At 43.3% G+C, this 23,074-nt stretch overlaps 1 protein-coding gene across 5 annotated transcripts in view; it reads right to left on the bottom strand.

Moving 5' to 3' along the window:
• Positions 1–18,414, bottom strand: part of Fam214a (family with sequence similarity 214 member A) — a 55,740-nt gene extending 37,326 nt beyond the window's left edge. The window contains exons 1-2 of one of the 5 annotated variants that reach the window (XM_048332150.1): positions 18,396–18,414; positions 16,677–16,793 (exon numbers count right to left, since the gene is read on the bottom strand). In XM_048332150.1, the coding sequence (XP_048188107.1) occupies positions 16,677–16,692 (16 nt within the window). In that variant the 5' untranslated portion in view covers positions 16,693–16,793; positions 18,396–18,414. Of the gene's footprint in view, positions 1–737; positions 1,348–16,676; positions 16,794–17,326; positions 17,407–18,086; positions 18,142–18,395 lie in introns of those variants that run through there. The other 4 variants (XM_048332149.1, XM_048332148.1, XR_007208768.1 and 1 more) reach the window with 4 other exon arrangements.
• Between the last annotated feature and the right edge of the window lie 4,660 nt (positions 18,415–23,074).

Here is a 23,074-nt window from a genome sequence, read left to right as displayed (position 1 = left end):
ATTAATAAAATTGTACTGTATTTGTAGTATTAATTAAGTCAGATATGGAATTATTTAGACGATTCTGATTTTAAAATACTACTTTAACCATTTGCAGTACATTGCCTCCAGAATGCTTTGCTGTCCAGTTTTCTAAATAGACATTTATCAGACACTACACTGAATTTGGTGTAAACTGAATTACTGTCATTTATCTAAATAACTGAGAAATTGCACAGTCTCAGGTAGCATCTTCTCCCTTTATGTCAAAAACCCACTAAACTACAATTTGCCAATCTTTGTCAAATTCACAAATAATGAATTCAATTAAAATATATACCTTATTTTTTAAGAGCATCCTTAGCAGCTTTGATTTTTAAAAATCTCTGCCCCCACATACAGCTAATACCTTCTGGCAAACCCAGATGCTTCCCGGTATTTTCATTCCTATTACATTTCCCCCCCTATTAAAGCTAACGCATTGTATTTGATTTCTTTTCTTCCTACTCATTGTTCAGATTAGCATTTTAATAATCTTTTAGGCAATGCTGTTCAAAAGAAACAAGGCCAGATGAAGCAAAAGAAAACTCCCCTACACCCAATGTTGTTTTTTTCTCAAAGTGAGATCATATTCCTAGACCTGTTTATTAAAAAAAAAAAAAAATCATCCATGCGAAACAGGCACCACCCTGGGTAAACAAGCCACTAAAAAACTGGAAGCTTCAAAATAAAGCCATTAAAAGCACTTCATTACACACCTTCTCTGCGAAGCCCTTTGTTCCCACTGAAAACCATACTGGAATCCTGGTGTAAAAGAAGTTGCCTGCCGGCTGTCAGCAGCCACACTGTCAGGCGCTGAGGGATCCAGATGTCGGCAGGGGTGGGAGCAGAACGCCGGGCGTCGGGTCCCGGTCCCCCTCCCCGGGCTGGCGCAGGCTTTCACAAAGGCAGCAGAGTAGGGAGCACATAGCAACAGCACTCTCCGCTGATTGGACCGAGGGGCTCGGCCCCTGCGCGCCGGTCCACTCCGGCTTCCTGCCTACTTGGCAGCGCTGTCCTGCTTTCTTTGCTCCTCTGCCCAACTCAGCTGTGTGCAGGCAACTTGAAAGAACAGGAGGCTGACAATGACAACGTGGCCCGGCTGGAGCCCCGAAAATGCTAATTCGTTTCTTTTTCAGAAGAGAGCAAAGCCTGGGATACATTTTATTTCTCTGAGTGTTGCACTTAACACTGAGGACAAAGAAGGGGTAGTGAAGGGAATCCGTTTATTCACATTTCAAGTCAATTGGATTCTTCCTTTCAAGGGAAACTCCCTACCTCTGAAAAAGTGGAAACAATCAGAATAAACTATCAACCTCTATCACCTAAAACTGTGAATTACCGCCCCCCCCCCAAAAAAGAGTCCTAATTCCTACAAAGCACAACCAAAGAAACATTTAAAATGGAATAGGGCCTGAACTACTACTCCCCTCCTCAAGGTGAGACTGTTAGAAAAGGATTCAAAAAAGAAAAATAATCAGTGACTCAGTAAGCTCTCTCAGAACAAGACTTAATTAGGTATTCCCCATAAGATGTCTCAAGTATATAAAACAGCAACATTTAACCTAAATTTGTTTACTTTTCTTTACCTGAAAATCACCTGGGGACATGAAGTTTTTTTCTTTCTTCAGGTTTCAAGTACTGACTACAAGTGTTCTCCACAATCACTAACAACAGAAATCCCTCCCCAGTTCAGAAAGTTGTTACAAGAGTCTACACAGGTAGAGGGGGGATAAATGAGCACAAAGAATTAGAAACATATCTCCTTTTAGAAGTATTCCCTGTGAACACTACCCTCAACCGAGATAGTGGGTTTTAAGCTTTCAAGCGCCAAGGTCTTTTATTTGCAGTCTCCCAACAGAATGCACTGTGAGCGGTAGAGCCAGGACTTCTGTACAGGAGAGGGCTGTGGGAGCAGGCCAAGGCTGCAGCAGACACACGCTGTTTATTACTGAGATCTTTTGTTTATCTGGAGTGTCTAGGGTGGGGGAGGTGCAGCATGATGGAAATTCTGGCTACTGGAGCACCCCATGAGGACCATGAGACTATTTTTAAACAACCGGCTACAAACAGCATTACGGTTTCATAACAACCCCAGAATCCACAAGATTACTACTCTCAAGAAGCTTCTAGAATCTCCGGGCACACAAGCAAACACAACTTGAAAGAGTTCAATCTCATGATCACTTTAGGAATCTGATCACTGCAGCAGGAGCTGTGGCTCTAGTGACAGAGTACCAGCCTAGAGTAGAAAAAGCCAAGTGAGAGCAGGAGGCTCTGAGTTCAAACCTGAGTGCGCACACACACACACACACACACACACACACACACACACACACACACAGAGTCAGATCTTTGACTCCACAATTAGCCAAAGGAATTAGCTAAAGCTTCTAGTAAACTAGGCAAAGTATCTAGAATCTGTGGGCTTCTACTGAAAATAAGTAAATACAACCTGGAAGAGTTTAATTTCATTGTTACGTGAAAAATCTGATGACTCCACAATTAGCCAAAGGGAAAATTGCTAACCCCTCCTAGAGAAAGCACAAAGTGAGAGGTGTGTTTCGGCCTATAAGCTAGGTGGCAAGAATGGCATCCAAGGACCTTTTTGGTATCAGGCCAAATAGTTCAAAACATGAATCTGCCTTTTCTAATAGTGTTCGCACATATAAAATTTCTAAACTACCAGGAGCTCCAGTTTCTTCATTTGTAAAACTTTCACCAATTCAAGATTCATCTCATGAGCTGGGAATATGGCCGAGTGGTAAGAGTGCTTGCCTCATATACATGAAGCCCTAGGTTCGATTCCTCAGCACCACATATATAGAAAGAAGTGGCACTGTGGCTCAAGTGGTAGAGTGCTAGCCTTGAGCAAAAAGAAGCCAGGGACAGTGCTCAGGCCCTGAGTCCAAGTGCCAGGATTGGCCAAAAAAAAGAAAAAAGAAAAGATTCATCTCAAGACCCTTATACATTTTCCTTAGTCCTTGTGTCTGCGAATGCTGAATACTTACATGACTGGCTTCATGAGTCTTATCCCCTTGTAAGAGCTTTTAAACAGCAGTACTCGGTTTATCTACTTGCTTACTAATTGCTTAGTACTATATGTCCTATATACATTATTTGATTTGGTTTCACAACTATAGGAGAGAATTAAGTATTATTTTCACTGCTCAAATAAGGAAACCAACCAACTCTAAAAGTTTACTTACTAAATAGTGAGTTTAAGGCCAGACTTGGCCATACAGTGAGACACTGTCTCAATCATCATCATCACCATCCAGTTGTTTTGATTTTAACTATAATCCTTAAACTGGGGATAGGGCAGTACTAGGGTTTGAACTCAGAGCTTAGTGCTTGCTAGGCTGGCATTGTAGCTCTTGAAGTAACACCACTTGTCCCTGGTTGTTTTTGTTTTGTGCTGGACCAGTGCTTGATCTCAGAGCCACAAACTTCTGGCTCAGCTTTTTTTTGCCCATGGTCTGGTGCTCTACCACTTGAGCCACACCTCCAGTTGGTCACTTTGCTGATTAATTAGATATGAGTCTCTTAAACTTCTGTGTTCAGGCTAGCTTTTAACATTAATCCTCAAGTCTTAGTCTCCTGAGCAGGCAGAATTATAAGTATAAGCCCACTGATGATGGACTTTTCCTTAAAATTTTAAATTAAAGGCTGATACCAGCCAGGTGCTGGTGGCTCATGTCTATAATTTTAGCTACTCAAGAGGCTGAAATCTGAGGATCATGGTTTGAAGCCAGCCAGGGCAGGAAAGTCTATGAGACTTTTATCTCCAGTAAACCCAGAAAACCAGAAGTGGAGCTGTGGCTCAAAAGTGAGAGCACTAGCCTTGAGTGAAAAACCTCAAGGACAGGGCCCAGGTCCAGGCCCAGGCCCTACAACAGAGGTGGGGGTGGGGAGACAGGAGGGAAAGAACCTGTCAAAGATCAAGAATAGGGCCACACTTGATAGCACACACCTGCAATCCTAACTTAGGAGGCTGAGACAGGCCCATGAAACAAGATCATGAGACAAGACCAGGCAACCTATGGGGAGCCTCAATGAGGGGTGGGGGGAAGGACAAACAATACAAAGGTAATGACTAGGTAACATCTTCATACATTAAGTAGTTACTATGAACAGGCCAGGCATGATGCCAATACATTTACATACTTACCTCTTCTGACCTTCATGCAGTCATCTCCTCCCATTTGAAAAAACTGGCTTGTTCCTTGCCCAAGTAACCAGAATCAAATGGACAACAAAGCAAGGATGCAAATCTAGGTGTTCCTAAATCTAACAGATGCTCTAACCACTGTTCTTCCCTTAACAATTATTTTCTTATGTATATCCTAAGGAAAAGAGGACAATACACTCTAGCTTTATTACCTGTCAAAACTATTGCCAAGCACTGATGCATTCTGGGGATCAAGGTTCAAAGCCAGCTCAGGCAGGAAAGTCATGAGAGACTTATCTCCAAGTAACCACCAATAAGCTGAAAGTAGGGTTGTGGCTCAAGTGGTAGAGTACCAGTCTTGAGTACAAAAGCTCAAGGACAGTACCCAGGACTAGTGTGTCCCCCCTCCCCCCCCACACGCAAAAAAAAAAAACACAAGAAAAAAAACCTACTTCACAATTGTATGAAGCTCAATTACTTAATCCAGAGACACTAAAGGAAACAGAAAGAGACATTTAACCAGAAAGAATTGCTTCCAGCCCTGGATTTTACTAGCTACTTAGGAGATGAGTCCAGCAAACTTTTCTGTCTACACTGGCCCTTGAACTGTGATCCTCCTAATCTTAGCCTCCTGAGGCAATAGGATTGCAGGAATGAGCCACTAGCATCTAGCTTTCAAGAAGCATTGTACTCATAACCTAATTTATGGTATTATAATCCCTTTGTACAATGACTTTATAAGAACAATTTTAAAATGCAAAAAAAATTTAAGACAGAACAGGAATACATTAAGCCATAAATTATACTAATTTCTAACACAGGCAAATTCCTCACCATCATATTTGCTGAGATGATTACTCAGTGATTTGTTTTCATTTGGACAAGGCACAAATAAGCCAACCAGCCAAAGAATAACCCCTAAATACTGTGTTTTGAAGAGCTAAAATACATTCTTAATGCCAAAATATTAAAAAGCACCTATGAGACCTAATTAGTGTTCTCATCTTTGAAAAGATTTTGGGTTATGATGACCTAGATTAGTTTGAGGAGTAGTGCCTTCAGAGCCTGTTTACAAAAACTAAGATTCTGGAGAGAAGAAAATGTTCTAGCCTGCTTTTTGGCATCATCCCTACTACATTGTTTAAAATGAGCTAGAACAGAGGTCATTTATAATCTAAGCTACTGGACAAACACTACCTAATAACGTCCTGTGTACACATTAGTTACATTTAATAAGCAACAAGATCAGGCATAAGAATTCATTTTTAATATCTTCTAATACCAGATCTTTATAAATTCATATCATTACATAAAATGTGTGTCAAAATACACATGGATCCACTCCTACTCTTCTACCTCAATGTTCTTAATATTTTTCTATTATAAAGAGTGCTCTGTTCACAAAAACCTTAAGCTAAAAACCCATCATGAGTATTAATTTGATAAACTGATGTCTACCTGGCACTGGTAGAGGCTGGGAACTAGGGATCAGGGTTCAAAGCCAACTCAGGCAAGAAAGTCTATGAGACTCTTATCTCCAATTAACTGCCAAAAAAGTCAGGACTGGGAATGAGGCTTAGTGATAGAGTGCTTACCTAGCTTGCATGAAGCCCTGGGCTCAATTCCTCAGTACTACATAAACAGAAAAAGTTGGAAATGGCACTATGGCTCAAGTGATAAATGTTAGCCTTGAGCAAATGAAGCTCAGGACAGTGCCCAGGCCTTGAGTTCAAGTCCCAGGACTGGCAAAAGCAAAGACCTCTCCATTTCCAATGGGATTGCAATTTATAAAGTACTTATCAGATATCTAAATGCTTCCATTGATTCTAATATTTTAGACCAAGCTGGGTTTAGCTGAACCATCTAGAGGGGAAAATCAGTAGGGGCCTCAGAAGCTAAGCACCTCCAAGGAAGCCTTCAGCATACTGTGCTATGCACATAATAGGTACTCAATAAACATTTGCTTCAGAGAACAGGGGAGAAGGGTCCAAATGTCTAAAGTTTTACTGTTTCTAACTGTATGTTCTAAAATTGTTGAGTCAGCCAGGAACCTGTGGCTCACATCTATAATCTTAGCTTTTTCAGGAGGCTGAGATCTGAGGATCCCAGTCACAAACAAGCCCAAGCAGGAAAATCCATGAAACTCTGATTAACCACCCAAAAGAAATGTAGCTAAAATAGTAGAGGACCAGCTTTGAGTGAAAAACCTAAGGGAAAGCACACAGGCCCTGAATTTAAGCCCTAGTACCAGCATACACAAAAAAATACTAAAGTTATCAAGTCATATTTAGGCAATATAACTATATATTTGCTAATACATATTTATTATGGAAGGCGCCACTGATAAGCACTCAGATAATTTTGAATTCATATTTTGCCAAAATAGGTGTAATTAGGGAAAAACTTTCAGAAATTGAGTATTTCTGAAACAAAGTGGGAAATTCTGTGTTTTATATTACATCACACCACACATTCCATATCATTGATCTATTGGTTTTCCACAAAGGTTCATATGAATTGTACAATATTAGATGAAATACGTTATAAAACACAGCTGGGTCAAATTGTCTACATTCACATTGCATGTACATTGTCTGTATTTAAGCCATCTAAACATAGAAAGAAACACAACTGTGTCCTAGCAAGACAATTAAATGACTAATGAATACAAGTCATTGTACAAAAGTGACCCATTTAGATGAAGAAGACAATTACGAAATAGGATTAGGCATGAAGGCAACAGGCACAAACCATGACCCTTCTCAGTACTCTTTAACCATTCCTATAATTGTGTGAACTTATTTTATGAAACAGTAATCTCAAAGATAAAAAGAATAATATCTCAGCAATCATTTTAATTACTTTAATTACATGTCAATATTTTCAAATAGTTTTTTGATTGGGGAAAAAAAGTGTATCACAAACTTACTGCAGCCTAGCTTACTGAAGTGAGTGAAATCCTCATCCACAAGGCACTAGTAGTTATTAAGCAAGTAATAGTCACTAAATGGGGAGGTTGCTTTTGTTTTAAAGCCAAATGCATGTCAATTGTTATGACAGGGTGAGGAATGCAGCTGAGAAGATAGTTGAGTTTCCTGTCCTTGGAGAACAAATAATGCAGTGGAGGACACAGTCTAAAGAAAGGAAATGAAGGAAATAGAAACTGTGTTAGGTGCCTGGCCTTTCAGTTACTAGAGCATGCCAGACTCTTTCTAAACTCAGGACCTTTGCACCTAATATAATACTCCCTTACCCTGGAACATTCTTTCCCTCACTCCTGACACAGCTGGCTCCTCATGTCCCCTGCTCCTTTGCTCCAAGGTCTTACCTAGCCATCCTAAGCAAAGGGGGCTTCTCCCAGCCCTAAGTCTCTCCCTTATGACTTGGTAGGTTTGGATCATCTGCTTATCTAACTTACTGCAGAGAGGATAATATAATTAGCAATAGTAATAGATCAATATTTATTGAATGTTTATTTAGAATCAAATACTTTATAGAGCTTACCTCAGATGCTTTAAAATATGGCTACAGGCAGTATAGTAAATAATAGACAAGTAGGAAATTTGAGTTCAGCATTTGTTGTGGGACAAGCTTACTTCTTGTCTCTATGTCTTGTTCTCTCAATTGTAAGAATGAATGAGACTCAATCATATTCTGCAAGGACCCTTTCCAACTCTGTTTTTTGTTTTTGCTAGTCCTGGGGTTTTTTTTTGTTTGTTTGTTTGTTTTTTGCCAGTCCTGGGCCTTGGACTCAGGGCCTGAGCACTGTCCCTGGCTTCTTTTTGCTCAAGGCTAGCACTCTGCCACTTGAGTCACAGCGCCACTTCTGGCCATTTTCTGTATATGTGGTGCTGGGGAATCGAACCCAGGGCTTTGTGTATACAAGGCAAGCACTCTACCACTCGGCCATATTTCCAGTCCCCCCTTCCAACTCTGAATCCAACCTTCCGAACACAGTGAGTTTAAAAGGAATTTCAGAATAGAGAAAGCTATTTCATGTCCTGAGTTCTTCACAGTGGAATTTAATGTGGACCACTATGTAACCCAAGGATTTGTTGTTGTTGTTGTTGTTGTAGTTGTTCTACTGTTAACCACCATGTTAACTATCTTGCTAGATAACCGCACTCTGCAAAGTAAGTTACAAAGCATAAGCCAGGGTTTGACCCAGCCTCCTGGACTACAGAGGCATGCACCAGGACCAGCACAGAGATCAACAGAATAATACTTCCTTAAAGGCAAATGTATGCTCCTTACCCACTTCTCCTGAGTATATGACTGTATATCCTGAGTGTATCACTGTAAAGATTCACCTATCCGACAGACAGTATTTAGAAAGGAGTTATGATTTACTGACCTGGCAGATTAACCAGAGTAGATTGGACTTTCATCATTCATTCATCAAATGACATTACACTTTTCATCTTTCCTGTATTATAGTTTCAAGAGGGCAGCGGAAGAAAACTATTATCTCAGACGCCCTATCACAAGGAGAGTTCAACAGTAAATACTACTGAATGAAAAGAAAAAAAATGTAGCTCAGTAATCATGTACACAAAACCAGCCATGCTTTTTTACGTATTACACATTTATTGTAAGATAAACTAAAAATAAGAATATTACATGTTGTTAAAATAACACACATTACATCTATTTAGCCACAACTTTTATTAGTGAGATTCAACAAAGAGTTGAAGAGTTGAAAGAGTTGAAGGTGGGTCTATTCATTTGGGATATTACAGTTAAAAATATTTATTTATAGAAAACAAATGTACCACAAAAATCCAAATTCATTACACAGCAAAACTCAATTGTACTCATCCAGGAAATACATGTTTCTGTTTTTATACTGAATTATAAGATGCTGAAACACTGATGAGTCAACAGAGGAAATTACACTTAAATACTTATTGGGCAGTCACTAAATGGCAGGCACAATGCACAAGGAAACAAGAGACACGAGCCAACACCATAAAGGCCCTGCCCTGGTAAAACTCCTATTAAGAGAGGAAAATATAGAAAAACAGGTAAAGCTGCCAGGATGGGACTAGGAAGATGAGATAGGCAGAGCAAACACGGGATAAAAGAACTGTACTGATAGGACAGTCGAGGAAAGTGTCTTTGAGGAAGTGTAAATTGAGTGGAAAGCAGAATGCAATTTTAAAAAGCCATCGACACAACTTGCACTACAAGAGGAGACATCAAATGCGAAGGCTCGCAGTAGAAGCCAGTTCCAGTAGGCATGCTTTGGCATTATATGGGAGTTGAAGGGTCCTGCAGGGTGTCTGCAACTCCCTCTCTAATTATAAAAAATAAAAATTGAGCCGGGTACTGGTGGCTCACGCCTATAATCCTAGCTACTCAGGAAGCTGAGATCTGAAGATCGCAGTTCAAAGCCAGCTGGGGCAGGAAAGTCCGTGAGACCACTTATCTCCTTTCAAATAACCACCAAAAAACCAGAAGTGGCGCTGTGGCTCAAGTTGGAGAGCACTAGCCTAACCTCAGAGACAGCACCCAGGCCCAGAGTTCAAGTCCCATGACCGTCAAAAAACCAAAAACCCGAAAACAAAATTCCTATGTCTATCTCTCTCTACCCACCCACCAATCCATCTCACCCATCCATTTACTGTTATGCAGATAGGCCATGTATATCTCTCTAAAGTTTTAATTTCAAGCTAAGTTTGATCCTTAAAGCTTTAGGACTAACAATGTCTTACATTGTATCATGGCAGAAAGGAACCATTTGACCTAATCAAGATAAAAAAATCCCAATCTCAATGCTGCTTGAAAAATATGTAACTTAGATATACGTATATATTAATCCAATACAATTTCTTTTCTTTTTTTTTTGCCAGTCCTGGGCCTTGGACTCAGGGCCTGAGCACTGTCCCTGGCTTCTTTTTGCTCAAGGCTATCATTCTGCCACTTGAGCCACAGCGCCACTTCTGGCCGTTTTCTGTATATGTGGTGCTGGGGAATTGAACCCAGGGCCTCATGTATGCGAAGCAAGCTCTCTTGCCACTAGGCCATATCCCCAGCCCCTCCAATACAATTTCTATTTTATATAGTTTCAGTCAGAAGAATGAGGGTAATTTTATTTTAAAAATAATGAAAATTTCCTAGTGTAGATATAAGGACAAAGTGGCCTCAATCAACTAAGACATAACTGATTGTGCAGGGGACCACCAGGCCCTTACCTCACCTGTACGGATGATCCTACCCCGAAGGGAAATTAGTCAACATTCACACAGCATTCCACAGCTTACAAAATTCTTCGGTAAATTATCCAACATGAAGCTCAGCAACAACACTCTGAAAAAGCTGGGCACAGATGGCTCATGCCTATAATCCTAGCTACTCAGGAGTCTGAGATCTGAAGATCACAGACTTCAGAAACCAGCCCAGGCAGGAAAATCTGTGAGACACTGATCTTCAATTATCCAGAAAAAAAAGCCAGAAGTAGAATTATAGCTCAAGTGGCAGTGCTGGCCTTGAGCAATGAAGTGACAGAACAGGGCCCAGGGCCTGAGTTCAAGCCCCAGTACTGAGAAACAAAACAAAAAAACTGGAACAACAAAAACAAAAAAAAATGCAAACAAAAAAATCCTTAGTCCTCAAAAGGAAGAAAAACAAGAAAACAGTGAAAAGAGCAAAACAAATGCTGTTTAAACTATTGTATTTTTCTATATTTGCTCACAATGCAAAATGCTTGGATCTCATGAGCATTGTAACTTTTGAAGATAAATAAAAAATTTAACTCATTCTCCCTCTATACACTTTAGCCTCTCAATTCTACCTTCCAATTATCTGGTTTTCTCATTCTTTAAGAAAATGACAGTGTTCAGTCCACTAAGTCATTTCCTTCATACTGGCTGACAGGCAAAAATACAGACACGGTACCACTCCATCAACCCCTTTATATCTGAATCACAGAAGCTGCACCAGGCCAGCAATTATTGGACAGCAACTGATGTGTCCAGACTCATCAACATAACTGGATGATAGTCCCACAGAAGCCAGCTTTTAACTTGAGATCACAGCCACTATAGAAGGCATGCCGCTGAATTAGCCCCTTTGTGTGGATCTCCTCAGCTTTGCCTAAATGATTGGCTTCTTGTTTAGAAAATGTCCAAACATAACAATAGCAGCTCACATTTGCATGCTTACTAAGTGCCAGCCATGGTCCTAAGCACATTACATACATCAATTTATTTAATGCTCAAAAGAACCCTAAGCCAAAGTACTATTACATCCCCTGCTGAAAAGATGAAAAACACCAAGCAAATAGAGGGTAAGGGGCTTTCTAAGATCCCAATACTCCAATAGTCTGCCTCCCATTCTCAAGACTACTTTCACAACTTCTTAGGACATTCCAATATAAATTACTGCCATCCTTGAGGAAGTTAAGAGCTTATACTTGAACTTGCTTCAAATTCAGTCTTGGCCTTTTATTTTCCAAATAACTATGAGTAAGAAAACAAAATTTGCCAGGCTCATGCCTGTAATCCTAGCTACTCAGGAGGTGAGATCTGAGGATCGTGGCTCAAAGCCAGCCCAGGCAGGAAAGTCCATGAGACTTATCTCCAATAAACTGCACAGAAAAAGACACAGAAAAAGGTGGCACTGTAGCTAAGTCATACAGTGTTAGCCTTGACCACAAAGAGGCTCAGAGACCACACCCAGCCCTGAGTTCAAGTCCCAGGACTGGCAAAAAAAAAAAAAAAAGAACAGAAAAGAAACCAAAATTCTGTGACACAGCTGCATTTATCTGGAGAGGGCAATAGCCTTTACTTCCAGGGTAATGGTAAGGATCACATGAGCTTGATGTAAAGCACTTGGAACAAAGTGGAGGCCAACAGTATGCACAACCCATAGCATTAGTAAAACTACCACTATTGCCATCTGGGAATTTAGCAAAAGAATACTATTCAAGCCAGTCAAATTCGGCTCTTGCAACACCTGTCATTTCTCTTGTGTCTGATTTACACAGGCTAGCAATGAACTTCTTAAGTAAGCAATGTATATATAATTCCCTCACCACTCTTTTTTCTAGTTCTTATCACTTCTTTTCTCTCATTTCAGGTATTGTGCAAGGAATCATTTGAGGTTAACAGGGTTGCTTATACTAAGGCCAATGCCAAACTCTGTTACATAATCAAAGAGGGAGAGGAACTAAGACTTCACTCCTCTCAGTTTTAATCAATCCATAAGTCATCTTGCCTGCATTTTGCTTGTATTAATAGATTTTGCACTGATAGTTTCTGTTTGTTGTGTGCCTGTATTGTGGCTTGAACTCAGGGTCTAGACGCTGTCCCTTAGCTTTTTTGTTCAAAGTTGACTCCTTACTATTCGAGTAACAGCTCCACTTAAGTTTTTTTTGTGATAATTAAAGACTCTCAAAAACTTTCCTGCCCAGGTTGACTTTGAACTACAATCCTCAGATCTGAGACTCCTAAGTAGCTAGGACTGTAGTAGGAGTTGGTTTGAGATTAATGTGGTAAAGATTACATAACAGGGGGCTGGGAATATGGCCCAGTGGCAAGAGAGCTCGTCTCCTATACAGGAAACCCTAGGTTCTATTCCCCAGCACCACATATATAGAAAACGGCCAGAGGTGGTGCCGCGTCTCAAGTGGTAGAGTGCTAGCCTTGAGCAAAAAGAAGCCAGGGACAGTGCTCAGGCCCTGAGTTCAAGCCCCAGGACTGGCAAAAAAAAAAAGATTACATAACAGGCAAGTAGTGGATCAAGTGAATCTAAAGCCTGTGCTAACAATATCATTAAAACTCTTAGCTGGGAGCCAGTGGCTCATACCTGTAATCCTAGCTACTCAGGAGAGTGAGAGATCTGAGGATCGTAGTTCGAAGCCAACTTGGGTAGAAAAGTTTGTGAGAGTCTTATCTCCAGATACCACCAAAAAGCCAGAAGTGGAGCTGTGACCCAAGTGGTAGAACACTACTAGCCTTGAGCACAAAAGCTCAGGGACAGTGCACAGACCCTGAGTTCAAGTCTCAGGACTGACACGAGAAAAAAAAAGATCGACCAATGAATACCCACCATGCAAACAAATTTACATACATTACTACTGAACACTAGGGTACTTATTAGTAGACTGCACAGCTGTTTTACTACTTGAGTTTATATGTTTAACAACAATAAGGTCTTTGTTCTTAAACCTATTTATATTTTAATAAACCAAAGAAATATCAGTTCAAAGTTGTTCCTTCTATGAATACTAAACACTCTGGGAAGAGCATATCTTGCTTGTGTGTGTTTTTGTGTGGCTTTTTTTTTTTTTTTTTTTTTGGCCAGTCGTGGGCCTTGAACTCAGGGCCTGAGCACTGTCCCTGGCTTCTTCCCGCTCAAGGCTAGCACTCTGCCACTTGAGCCACAGCGCCGCTTCTGGCCGTTTTCTGTATATGTGGTGCTGGGGAATCGAACCTCGGGCCTCGTGTATCCGAGGCAGGCACTCTTGCCACTAGGCCATATCCCCAGCCCTTGTGTGGCTTTATATATGCTAAAAATGCACTCCACTACTGAGCTATACTCAACACTAATGAACATAATCTTAGCCTGGGCACTAGTGGCTCACAGCTATAATTCTAGCTACTCAGGAAGCTGAGATCTGAGGATTGCAGTTCAAAGCCAGCCCAGGCAGCAAAGTCTGTAAGACTCTCATTTCTAATTAGCCAGGAGAAAACTAGAAGTGGAGCTGTGGCTCAATGTAACAGAGTACTACTAGCCTTGAGCAAAAAGAGCTCAGGGGGCCCAGGCCCTGAGAACAAGCCCCAGACAAAAACTAAACAAAACATAATCTTGATGAATACAATTTCTCTGCTGAATTATGTGCCCACAAAATTACAAAATTCCTGTGAAGTTTAAAGTTATTTGGGTATGGTAGCTCATTTCTATACTCTTAGCTACTTGGGAAGCAGAAATTATAAGATTCATTATCAGCCTGGGCAAACAAGTTGGTGAGAGTCCATTTCATCAATGAAAGGCTAAATTATATTGATTCTGTACACTAAAAAAAGAACAGAGAAGAATTAGTATGTTGGAAAACATTCCATATGTCAGGATGACCAGTGGAAATATTTTTGGCATTTAAGGAGTCACGAGGGGGGCTGGGAATATGGCCTAGTGGTAGAGTACTTGTCTCATATACATGAAGCCCTGGGTTCCATTCCTCAGCACCACATATATAGAAAAGGCCAGAAGTGGCGCTGTGGCTCAAGTGGCAGAGTGCTAGCCTTGAGCAAAAAGAAGCCAGGGACAGTGCTCAGGCCCTGAGTCCAAGTTCCAGGACTGGCAAAAAAAAAAAAAAAAAAAAAAGAGTCATGCGTTTATCGAGAAAATCACTCACATATTAGTTCATTAGACAGCAATATAAAAATGAAAGTATCAGTATTTCTAGGTATTTCTCACAACTTATACTTTTCAAACTACCAATCTTCATATCAGTGATCAAGAAATAAATTCAATAGGTTGTGACTGAAGAGAGTGAAATGGAACAGAAATGCAAGGTTGTATTGTACACAAATAGTGGAAGACTATTGAAAAAATCATCAATATTTTTATACTAGTCTGCTAAATAAATATGAATTATTATACAGAATGATCCAAAAGAAAAAAAAAAAGCCTATAACCTAAAGGTTGTTATTTTGGAATATAGTCACAATCCTAAACACTAACATCTTTACCTGAAAATGTTAAAGAAGCTGAACTTTTACATTAGAAATGTCACTGCTTTGAAAATCTTGGTAAATAAATGTATTTTTCTGAGTAAGCAATATCAGTATATATATTTCATAGTGTTTAACTGTAGTTTTAACTAAAGGAGCTGATACTACTTTAAAACTGCTACTTCAGTACTGCTTTTTAAACTGCTATGACTTTAAAGCAACTTTTAACAACAATCCAAAACAAATAGTGACTTTGAATTTATTTGCTTGTTAATTCTGAGATGAAATTGCTGACCTTGATGCTATTTTTCCAAAGCAACTGATGTAATCTAAAAAACTAGACTTAACATGTACACAAGTAACCTGCTCAGTAGCAATGTATTTGCTGATTCTTCTTATGTCTATAGGACTGTAACCTAACATTAAGTAAGAGCTAAACACTTAAAACTAATTGAAACCACTAAATGAAATACGATTTTCTCAATGAGGGAGAGGTGAAGGAAGGGTGAGCAGATGCAGTCATTATATTCAATGTACATTATATCAAAATGGAACTATGTTGGCAAGAAAGTCCGTGAGACCCTTATCTGCAATTACTCACAGAAGAAGCCAAAAATGGTGCTGGAGCTCAAGTGGCAGAGTGCTAACCTTGAGAAAAAGAAGCTTAGGGGACAGTGCCCAGACCCAGAATTCAAAGCCCAGGACAAGAGTTCAAAGCTCAGAAGCCTAGAACTGACCAAAAAAAAAAAAATAGTTTGAACTATGTAACATAAGGGTAGGGATGGGGAATGGGGGGATGAATAAAACTATTGAGTACTGTACTAATAAACTGATTTGTGGAACTGTATTCTCTTTGTACAACTAAATAAAATTTAAGAAACAAATATGGTTTTCTGATGCATTTTACTAGATAATATGAACCAAAGACATGTATTTTAGGAAGTGACTCAAATGGTAGAGCACCATCCTTGAGTGAAAAAGATAAGAGACAGTGCCCAGGCCTTGAGTTCAAGCCCCAGTACTAGCACAAAAAGAGTAAGAGAGAGGAAGGGGAAGAGGAAGGGGAAGGAAACGGAAGGACTATTTGCCTAACACTAAGAATTTTGGTAGCCCAACTGTCCAGATAGTTAAGACATTTGGACTTTCCTTAAGCACAAAAGTTGGCTAACAAAAGGAGCAATCATGGCTGGGGATATAGCCTAGTGGCAAGAGTGCCTGCCACGGATACACGAGGCCCTAGGTTCGATTCCCCAGCACCACATATACAGAAAACGGCCAGAAGCAGCGCTGTGGCTCAAGTGGCAGAGTGCTAGCCTTGAGCGGGAAGAAGCCAGGGACAGTGCTCAGGCCCTGAGTCCAAGGCCCAGGACTGGCCAAAAAAAAAAAAAAAAAGGCGCAATCATTGTCTCCTCATACAATGTTGTTTTCTCTTGATCAAGTTCTAATTCTCAAGTTTGTCAACTGACTTTACCTAAAAATTAATATCTGCAACTGGAAAATAATCCAAGCATGGAGGAACAGATACAAATGCTCTTCTTGACAACTTCATTTTGACATACACCAAATTCTCTCTCACACTATTGCTTCACCGACCCCTCTGACCGAGGCAGTCCTCCCAACTCCATCCTAACCCTCTTCCATATGTCCTCCTTTCTCTCACCAGCTGGAATCTGTCACCCAAACAGATAATCATATACTACAGAAATCGTTGATCTTGCTGGCAGAATTAAGGTTCACACTTGGAAAAGGAGGCACACACATACACACCCAACAAAATACTACACAACAAAGCCCTCCTTTAAGTCGTTTACCTCGGTCTGGCTTCATTGTCACATCCAATTTCCACCCCAAGCGCTGTGAAATCCAGGTGTGGGTTTTTCCAGCAGGCTCACCGCTGATTCAACGGCTTCTGATTCCTTTCCAAAATGCTATTTAAAAAAGAAATCGTAATCAAATGAATCTTGATCCCGCTCTAACCCCCGGGATCTCGAAAGAAAACTACTGTGAAGTTAGGCCTCTTTCCTGGTACAAACTGCGGTGACAGGCCTGCACAAAAAACTCTGTACCGTCTTCTCCCTCACCAAGGCCGCCTCCCCCCACCCCCACTTCCTCTGGACGGAGCACCCCCATCTTCCCCGCCTCTCTGCTCTCCAGGCCAAGGTGTCCCTCTCTGACACAGTGTCTCAGAACCAAAACAGCAAGATCTATTTATAACCCAGAGGTACCAGCAAGACAAGGAAGATTCAAACAACACAAACGAACCTCCCTGATTTTAAAAAATAATAATAAATCAATTAAATAATGAAAAATTCCGCCTCTGGGAATAGTGGGCACCTCCGCCAGGGCCATCCTCCCCCCCCCGCCCCCCAACCTCATCGGAATTCATCTACCTGGTGTCTGTGCCCGGGGAAAGCTCCAGCCCCCCCCCCCCTTCCACTCCACCCGCTCCGCCAGGCCTCACCTGGGTAGTCACCCCTCTGGCTACATAGCATGGCCGAAGCCACCTGGGCCAAGTTGACACAACCGATGGGGGGGGGGAGGTGGGGGGGAGTCGGAAAAGACACCCGACTCCCCGAGTTCCTCGCGCCCCGCCCCCGCCGCCCGCCGCAAACGAACTCTCCACCACCACCACCCCCCGCCGGGCTGTCCTGGGTCGCCCCCCAACACACACACACACACACCCCAAGTCCTACGTGGCCGGGCCTGAGGGTCCTGGCCGAAGGAAAAGTATCTTCCAGCTGGAGGGTTAGGGTTAGGGGAGCAGACACTTTCTTCGACGACCCCCACGCACCCCGACACCCCGACTTCCTTCAGCTCCGGGCTGGGCTCCTGACTCTCTCCCGGCCCCCCGAGTTGTTCTTGTGGCGTTCGGGGGGTAGGGGGGGAGATGGGGGGGGGAGGATCCGGCCTCGCTCCCCCACGCCTCTCCCTCGGCAGACCCCGGCGGACTAAACTCTCTCGGTCTCTCTCTAGCTCTCTCTCTCTCGTGCGTCCGTCCGTTTGTCCTTCTCCTCAGGGCACCCCCGCTCCGCCGTCACCCAGCCCCTCACCTCACACTTCCACCTCACCTCACCACCGCCCCCCTAGACCCGACTACAGACGGGCTGGCCGGGCCGGAAAGAGGGGGCCGTGGCGTGCAGCGACTCCCCGCTCGCCGCCCCCCGGGTCGTGCTAGAGGGAGGGGGGGGACCCCGGCGCCCCTGCGGCCATCCACCCCTCACCTCAGCCCGCCGCCAGGCTCCGCGCGCCCCGCGCTCGGCCCCGCGCCCCGCCTCGCCTCGCCCGGCCCCGCGGCCCCCCCCCCCCCCACCGCCGGGCCTCGCCCGCCCGGCGCCCCGCGTCGCCCCCGCGCCGCGGCCAGCTCCGCGCCCGCTCGCTCGCTCGCCCGGCCGCCCCGCCGCCCAGCTCGCTCTCTCTGTTCTCGCTCCCTCGCTCACTCGCCCGGTTTTTTTTTTTTTTTTTTCCCCCTTTCGCTGTTCGCCCTGTCAAAACACTACTCGGGTCACGTGTCCCAACAACAGCCAACCCACCTCTCGTCACTTCCTTCCCGGCAGCCTCCGCGGCGCGGGCGCCTGGTAGTTATGGCAACGACGCCGCGCACGCGCCCTCCTGCGTCCTCGCCCCCCGCCCCCTTCCCCGTCCCCTCAGTCCCCTCCGTCCCTCCGAGGAGGGAAGAGGGTCGGTGGATTTTATGGTTCGGAGGCCGCTGCTGGGGGCTGGCTCCAGTGCAGATGTGCCCGGGGGGGCCTCCGGGATGGCCGGTCACTGGAGCGGGTGGTCGTGCCCGCCCCTCTCCATCTCCCAGGCCCAAGGGGAGATGGGGCGGGGGTGGGTGGGTGGGGAAGGTCTCTGGAGGACCCCGCTCACCTGCCGACGGCGTCGATTGAGGCGCGCGCGGCTGCCGCTAGCAATTGCCGCTGCGCTGTTCTCAGGGGTGCCGGGGAAGGGAGGGGAAGCCTTCCGCGGGCCTGCCCCGACGGGAGGGACAATCACTGCCTCCTCTTCTTCCCTTCCCTCCTCCTCCTCCTCCCCTCTCCCCCCCCCTCCATCTTCCCCTCCTCCCCCGTGCTCCTCCCCTCCTCCTCCCCCTCCCCCTTCCTCCTCTTCCTCCTCCACCACCACCGGCGGCGGCGCCACCTCCACCTCCAGCCGCCCCCCCCCCCCCGCCCCATGCGGGCCCGCAGCGGCAGGGATTGGGCGCCACGTGTGTGCAGCGCCCGGTGCGCGCTAGGGCTAGCGGGGTCGGCCCGGGAAGGCGGCGGACCCCCCCCCCCCCCGCCCCACCGCCGCCCGCGAGCCCGCGCCAGGGAGCGGGCAGTGAAAGGTGAGGACCGCATCGTCGCCGGGGGGGGGGGAGGGAGCGGGGGGGAGGGAGAGGGGGGGCGGGGAGGGGGAAGGGGCTGCGGGAGCATCCAGAACTCGGAAGCACTGGCCCGGCTAAAAATAGCTCCCGACTTCTGCAACACTGACTCACGAGCCAGAGCACACTTGTGACACTGTGTTATTGTTGGGGAGCTGTAATTTCGTTGTTGTGCTATAACAATGTGCCCTGATGACATTCTGGGTGTTGTGATGTTGTGTCATCGCTTGAACACAAACAGATGTCAAGAATCTGCTGTAAGCTTAAAACAACAACAACAACAACAAAAAAAAAAACAAGCCACCCGAACCAGGGCTGCAGCTATTAGCTACTTAGTTTACAAAGAACTCGGTAGGGTGTGAACCCCAAAGGAAACAAAGTAGAGATGCTCAAGGTTATGGTTTCATGAGAAAAGGAAGAATGTTTGCATACAGCCATCACAACAGGAAAGTAATTTTTAAACCGAATTCTTTGTATCCTTCCATTTCTAAAGTTGTAGGGCTATTTCGTTCGCGTCAGAAAAGTGTTTGTAAAGCATACTTGGCAATTGCTGGGAGGTTTTTTTTTTTTTTCTTCTTTTTAAATGGGCTTATAAATGGCACTGTGGCTCAAAGTGATAGATTACTAGCCTTGAGTAAAAGAGCTCAGGGACAGCATCCAACCTCACAACTGAAAAAAAACCCACAAAAAAAACATAATTCTTGTATGGAAAAAAAAAAACGAAATCGGCTTATATTAGGTATACAGAGGGAGATCTCATTATTACATTTCAACACTTGTTTACAATAATTTCCAATCTCTCCCACTTTTTTCTACAGATTGAATACTTGATGTTTTTTTAATTGTGAAACAGCATTTTCTAGATGGTTTGGTATGTATAGTAAAATAACATGCATACCTGCACTTTATAACTTTAAATCCAAGACAGGAACAGGAAGAGTAACTGAAATGTGCTAGCATGGAAGAAATAAAACTTCTGACAAAAAAAAAAAACAACCATAAAAAACAGTCCTTTAATTGATAAAGTGGCTACAGTGTTAATTCTCAGTAGATATGGCTTTGATATTAGGGACCACTGAGTTAAATCATTTTTTAAAAGTGAACTGAAGTTTTATTCTGCACTTACTTCTCTATTAACCTTGGTAATGGGAGACAGAAAGAACTGTTACAGATAATCCAAAATCCTAAATTTAGCACACCAGCTGGGGTCAGATAACAGCTATTGTAAAAGACTTAAGAGGGTAACAGCAGCAATCTTTGTGTTTGGCTCCTCCAGCTCTGCCTTGTCTGCAAGATGTATAAAGGGGTAGGTACCAGTGGCTCGTACCTGTAATCCTAGCTACTCAGGAGGCTGAGATCTGAGGATCACGGTCCAAAGGCAGCCGGGGCAGCAAAGTCCATGGGACTCTTATCTCCAGTTAACCAGCAAAAAGCCAGAAGGTATGGCTCAAGTGGTAGAGCACTACCCTTGAGTGAAAAGACCACCTTTAAGGACCTGAGTTCAAGCCACAGTAGTTAGACAGACACACACATATACAGAAGAATTCTGAACTTTTCAAATGGGGAAACTACAACTTAAAACCTGAAGCCAAGGCCCTGGTGGCTCCTTGTAATCCTAGCTACTCAGGAGGCTGAGAGCTGAGGATCATGGTTCAAAGCCAGCATGGGCAGGAAAGTCCATGAGATTCTTATTTCCAATTAACCACCAGAAGAAAACCAGAAATGGTGCTGTGGCTCAAAGTGGTAGAGCACTAACCTTGAACAAAGAGCTTAGGGACAATGCCAAGGACCTGAGTTCAAGCCAGAACTGGGTGGGCGGTGGGGGGGTGGGGGACAAAAAGACCCTGAGAAATCTATGTATATCTATATCTATATCTATCTATCTATATATATATATATGGAATTCAAATTTATTTATATGAGCTTAAACTCAATACTGTGGGATATAAATTCTAAACAGATTGTCTCTGGTTGATTTGTTTTATGTAAATTCCACAGAACAAATAGCCAGACTCAGAAATAATAATAGTAGCTAAATTTTCACACTTAAGTAGTAAGCACATTTAACCCTCACAACAACCTTGGAAGGTATTATTAGCCCAATTTTACAACCAAATAAACAGGAAAAGGGAAGATAATTTGCCCAAGGTCAAAGAATTAAGCAACAACAGAGCCACGATTCACACCCAAGGTATGTGACTGAAGAGCATTAAGGTCTTAGCCACTGCCAGTTATCAGTAGATGGAAATATGGTTTTTCACCAAACCCTGCACCTTCCCGACACCAGGCTTCTGCCATTTTCCTTCATCCCTTCAAGGATTCCGTGTTTCCTACTGACATTTGAACATGACACAAGATTGTGAAAGCCTTGGAAAACTTGAGAGTGACAAAAGGGATGAGGTCGACTGGAATATACTGGAAATATGTATGGAAATGTAACACTGCAACCCTACCCCTTTCAGTATAACTAAGGTAAAAGAAAAGAAATTATTTCTCTACTAGTGGCTCTTGCTTGCCTGTAATCCTAACTACTCAGGAGGCTGAGATCTGAAGATCGTAGTTCAAAGCCAGCTCCAGGCAGGGCAGGAAAGTCTATGAGGTTCTTATCTCCAATTAACCACTAGAAAACCAGAAGTGGTGCTGTGGCTCAAGTGGTAGAGCCGAAATATTGAGCAAAAAGGTCAGGGGCATAACCCAGACCCAGTGTTCAAGCCCCAGTACCTGCATACATGTATACACACGTACATATACACACACACACACACACACACACATATGCCAGGCACCAAGAGCTCATGACTGTAATCCCAACTACTCAGAAGGCTGAGATCTGAGGATTATAGTTCAAAGCCAGTCTGGACAAGAAAGTCCATGAGACTCTTTGTCCAATTAACTATGGAAAAAGTCAGAAGTGGAGCTGTGGCTCAAGTGATAGAGTGCTATCCTTGAACAAAAGAAGCTCAGGGACAGTGCCCAGGCCCTGAGTTCAAGCCCCAGGACTGGCGTGCGCGCACACACACACACACACACACGCCCAGGCCCTGAGTTCAAGCCCCAGGACTGGCACACACACACACACACACACACACACACACACACACACATAGGTACAAATGCTATACAAATCCCCTAACTTTTTCACAGTTGGGAAAACTCATCATTGAGACCAGATTCTTCATAGATAGTAAGTACATAGAGAACCAGAAAGAAAATCTAACATTTTGGTGCATCCAATTTCTGCTGCTTCTATCAGAAGCCCAAAGCTCAATTCAGCATGAAAATAATTGCAGGCATGATTTCTTGCTCCTCCAACTGTATGTGTCCATAATTTCATACCGTTATGCTTCAGAAAGAAAAAGAATCAGAAGCTGCTTCTCTACTTAAAATTGCACAGGCAAAATTCTGTACCTGAAATTCAACACACTTGATCTTTTCTTTCCAAAATGGCAGTGTTCTCTGAACTAACAAAAGTCTGATTCAATTCAGCATTCATTAAACTTTATATATCAAATACTTTCTTGAGTTTGAGAGAGAGAGAGAGAAGCCAGAAAACACTTTCCCTCTGAGTACAAGATAAACTGAAGACTAATGGCATGGATGACCGAAGAGAACTGATTGGAAATCAAAGGGATGAGTGATTCATTAAAGCAAAATAAAGAAAAATGGACTTGATCGAATCTAAGGCTGGGTGAAATTGAAATGTCAGAGAGCTGACACTGGTACTTTCTGTAATGATCCTGCCAGTAACCAAAGAAGTGAAGCAAAAACAAATACATACCTAAATAAATAAATAAAAATTCAATGCTACACTTCTTAGGCTAACTAACATTAATGATTTTCCCCGTGGAG

The sequence above is a fragment of the Perognathus longimembris genome, chromosome 23 (assembly GCF_023159225.1).
Source record: "Perognathus longimembris pacificus isolate PPM17 chromosome 23, ASM2315922v1, whole genome shotgun sequence".
Classification (NCBI taxonomy): Eukaryota; Metazoa; Chordata; class Mammalia; order Rodentia; family Heteromyidae; genus Perognathus; species Perognathus longimembris.
This window is presented reverse-complemented; position numbering and strand designations above follow the sequence as displayed.